Source organism: Maylandia zebra, linkage group LG1 (genome assembly GCF_041146795.1).
Source record: "Maylandia zebra isolate NMK-2024a linkage group LG1, Mzebra_GT3a, whole genome shotgun sequence".
Taxonomy (NCBI): domain Eukaryota; kingdom Metazoa; phylum Chordata; class Actinopteri; order Cichliformes; family Cichlidae; genus Maylandia; species Maylandia zebra.
The window spans coordinates 44,095,209-44,099,750 of record NC_135167.1 but is presented as its reverse complement, the minus strand read 5'-3'; the positions used below and the strand labels follow the sequence as shown (position 1 = coordinate 44,099,750).

Genomic DNA, 4,542 nt, shown 5'->3' with positions numbered 1-4,542 from the left:
ATGTCTTTTTCTTTCTCTTCAGTATCGACAAGGTGTCCAAGGTGGCGTCCCCGGTGCTTGTAATTCATGGCACAGAGGACGAGGTCATTGACTTCTCCCATGGCTTGGCGATGTATGAGCGCTGTCCCCGTGCGGTTGAGCCTCTTTGGGTGGAGGGAGCTGGCCACAATGACATTGAGCTATATGCTCAGTACCTGGAGAGGCTCAAACAGTTCATCTCTTTCGAGCTTTCCACTTCTTGAGGACCTTGGAATTCGGGCCCGGGTTCATTTCAAGACACTCAAGAAGTATCCTCATCATTTTCTCTGGAGGGACACAACAGGAGTAAAATGATGACACCATCAATGGTTAGCCCAAATATGGAGTTCTTCGAGACCTGGCTGGTGCTCCTACGAGACACAACAACCTGCTAATGAGCCCGGGCCTCGACAGTGTTTCTAACTGCTGCTCAGTCTTGATTCATTATCCACTCCAAATCTTTGCTTCCTTCCCACTCTCTACTTATTCTATCTCCCCTGTCTTTTGTATGTCAGTCTTTCACCGTGAGCTTCTGTTGCTCACACTTTCATATCCTTCATTCTGTTTGGTCCACGATCGCCCTTCTTTTCTTTTGACTGAGTATTTGCAATGTTGAATTTTGTATTCTTTTATACAAGGTAAAGAAGTATCAGTTTTGCACCTCAAGATACTGTGGACGAAGAGTTTCCTTTTTCCTTTCTTTAACTTTACCATTCAGGGTTGATTACAGGGTTGCACTGTAATGTTGCATTTTGTTAGCAGACATTTCATTATGTTTTTATTTGACGTAAAACTGTGATTTTTTTTTCTCTCTCATATTTCTTTTGCTGGCCAGACTGCATCCCAGCTTGTTTAGGCTCTGTATTCTGTAGTGTTGATGCACGCTGCTCTCTCATGTAGGGAGATGATAATGGCAAACTTCAACTGGCACATTCCACATCTACAGCAGTTTGCTCCTTTAGATGTTGTACAAACTTCAAGCAGAGAGGTTTGAAATGCATTGTGGTGAGAGGATCATGTACACCAGCTGGCCTCACCAGTTAGTCATTGATCGTCTCATCACAATGCAGTGTTTTACTGGGAAACCTTTGGTCCTGCAATACATATTTTACCTTGAGACACGGCACAGCTCACTATGGCAGTGGCACTCCCCGATCACTACAGCCTCTGGTCACAGCTGTTGTGCAGGTGTGTGTGTGTGTGTGTCATTTGTAAAATGGAAGTGGTTATAATGAGTTGGTCACTCACACACAGCTGGTCTCAGTGGATATTACATAAGGATTGTGGGCAGCAAATTAAAGATGTGGCATCATTTTCTTAGGCTCTTTGATAACTCATAGAAGGTTGCAGGCAAACATGGCTTACTGTTTGAAATCCATTTGTAGCCTAACCATAGCATTTAGCTTCAACCGTGAACATCAAGAGTCTTCCTGCTGTTTGTTGCAAAACATTAAACATTTGCTAGTGTCTTAGTATGTGTGTGCACTTATAAAATTCACATTTGTAAACTTTGTAATCACAGTTGTTTCCCTGTAATCTTACACAGTCCTAATATTACTTGTGACATTCTATGTTTCTCAGGAAACTGAATGATCTGTTGAGTCTTTTTTGAAAGAGAAAGTCCAGAATATATAACACTTAGGTCACTAATGGTTTGATGTAACAAAAAAAACCCAACTCATTGACTAGGAAAATGTTTGGTCAGGAGCATCCCTAATGATAACCGTTTAAGCACAGTTAAATCATCCAGCCGTCCAGCGGAGAAGATCGAGTGCAAGCCAACAGGACAGTCTGCTTCTCACACCACACAGGAAACACACACATCTATTTTGGCCCAAACAGTCCTACTTGCCAGATTTGACCTGGAACATGAAAGTCAAATGGTCAGAGTACGACTATCAGGGAGCAATCCAAGTACTAGGAGCTCCTGGAGGTTTGCTGCACAAAGAAAAGAGAACTGTCAGAAATTTTGATTGCACCTGGTACATATCGAAAATTCTCATTGTCGTCTCATATGCAGCAGTCTCACACCATGTGTGCACCTTGGCCTTTAAGCAACACAAAAGGGAAACATCCCAAATAAGAAAACCTACCTCTGTGGAAGAGAGAGCAGCGGGTATCAGAGCTGTGTTAACTGTTGATTGGCTGGTAAGACAGCTGATTCACATGAAAACAAGTCTTGCAAGCTGCCAGGCAGCATAGAGTGGGTTTGCTTGCCGTCTGAAGACACTGAATTCTGCTGTGTTTAGGTTGTTCAAAGTGAACATACATTTACTGGTTTGGGGGTTGTGCTTAATTATCTGTAATTCCTCACTAAGAACAAAGCCTTATGTTTGTATTTCAGTCAGACATTCCTGTGAATTGCAAGAAGCTTGTGGTCTTCAGGGGGACTGACTGCTGCTATTTATCGCAGGAATCGATCACTGTGAAAGCCAGACAGTTTGGGGAATACCAAAATGAGAGCAAGGTACAAAAATCAACTTCAGCCTGACTAGTAATCCTCTGACTCGTGTTCCTGCCTGTAGAATGATAGAAATCAGCCTACAAAGCAGGTGTCTGCTGAACCCTTTGATAATTTTAACTTTCAAAGACAAAACCACAACGAGGAAATGGAATGCTGTGAAAATGACCGACGCATGCAAATGATCACTCCTGGTTTTGGATGTTGCATCAGTTGTATTTGAATAATTTATTTTTTGTTGCCTGCAAGTGGACAAAAAAAATGAAGCTATATGACACTAAGATCAGATTTAAACAAAACAAACTAACACTTTGAAGTAAATGCTGAATCTTTTCAGGATTGTGTTTGGGGAATATTTGCATTGCAACTTGTAATGATGATTTGGTGCACTGCTGTAATTTGTCAGTTGGATATTCGTGTTTTCCGATCATAGCTAATGTTGGACTTTTGAGTAAAAAGTCCTCAATCATCTCCAGTGTATTTCCTTTAGTTTCTCTTCTAAAAGGAAATGAAGATCCTCTTAGGACCCGATTCTTCTTTTGATACTGACATTTTTACACATTTGTCCAATCTAAATGTTGAAAGATTTACACCGTTTCTGAAAATGGTTTGTACAGTAATCCTCTGTAATGGTATACTTCAGTACTCGGTACATATTAGGCCTTTCATAAGGCTGGCTAGTTTTTATTGATTTTATTATGCAAATGAAAGACAGCTAGTAGAATCGTATATTGATCATGGTGTGTAAAACAATGAAATAAGCCTTAAATATGCTGTGAAATGGATACATCATACATGTAGTGGTTGCAAGAAGCAGCACAATGGATGTTTCATTGGTTATAGTGGAATAAAGGACATGTGGAATTGTGTTTCTGATCTTTTCTTTGTCTCACCACCATGTTAGGGTGATGAAATACCAATATTGTAGTAATACAACCATATTTCTGAGTACTTTGGAAACTGTGAACAACGTGACAGAATGTGGTTTTCAGAAGTATTTTGATCCATGCCATGACTTCCATTCCACAATCTGCAGTGAACATAACAGCCATTCAGTAGTGGTTTTCTCTTTTCTACAGAAATTTGTCAAAAGTGTCATTGATAAAATCTCCTAATATTTTGCTTTCCTATTGATAAACTGTATTCATACATTTTAGCTGTATCCCTAGTTGAACTTTTCCTCATCTACAAGAGAGACCTTCTCCCAGTTATTGGGTAATTCTTTTTGTTTGTTTGGTATTTTATTTTTTTCCTGGCATCGCAAAACAATTTCAGCCTTAAATTCCAATATGTCTAATTAACTTTATGCTTTAAATGAGCTATTAATTTTATATTGTTCTAACTTTTTCAGGTTGTAGTCTGTGCCTGTATGTGACAGTACATAAATCAGTAAAACAAAATCTTGTATTGACTTTTGAGTTCATCAGTTTCCGTCTACAGCATGTCTCTCTGTTTTTTGACTCACTCTTCTACTTTCACTTTTCTGAAGGCTTTTAATATATTTAATTTGTGCAACTCTACCTGTGCTTGATAATAGTGTGGTAGAGGGACTGGTCCCTTTGGATCTTTTGGGATAGGCGCTGCCTGGCCTTCCATTAGCCATTCTGGGTATGACTCATCTATTAGTACCTGATTCACAGGTGCTGCCAGATACTCATGCAGTGCAGTTAGCTTCTATAGTCAGTAGATGTGAATCATGTCTGGGCCTCGTGCTGTCCAGGTTTTCATGCTTGAGACCCTTTCTTGGATGTCTGCCACTGTGATGGTTACTGGATCCTATTCAGGGAGGTTGCTGTGGTTTCCTCTTAGATCCACTAGCCACTGAGCATTCTTGTCATGGGTTGTGTCCATGTCCCATACGCTTATCCAATATTGCTTCATCTCCAGCCTTGGTTGGGCTGTTCTCATGTTGTTCCGCTGCCACTGAGAGTACACCTTGGATGGTTAAGTGGAATAGCAGCTGGCCAAAGCTGTGAGTCTTTGCCTGGCAGTTTCCGAGGCCTCAGATATGGACAGCTAAGACATACTGATGGCATTGGTTACAAAAGAATGTAAACTCCCAT

General features: G+C 40.6%; 1 protein-coding gene across 2 annotated transcripts in view; it reads left to right on the top strand.

Moving 5' to 3' along the window:
• abhd17c (abhydrolase domain containing 17C, depalmitoylase) overlaps positions 1 to 3,348 on the top strand; it is a 33,968-nt gene extending 30,620 nt beyond the window's left edge. For both annotated transcript variants that reach the window (XM_004568683.5, XM_004568682.4), the window contains one exon: positions 23 to 3,348. In XM_004568683.5, coding sequence (XP_004568740.1) covers positions 23 to 242 — 220 coding nt within the window. In that variant the 3' untranslated portion in view covers positions 243 to 3,348. The remainder of the gene's footprint in view (positions 1 to 22) is intronic.
• The last annotated feature ends 1,194 nt before the right edge of the window (positions 3,349 to 4,542 follow it).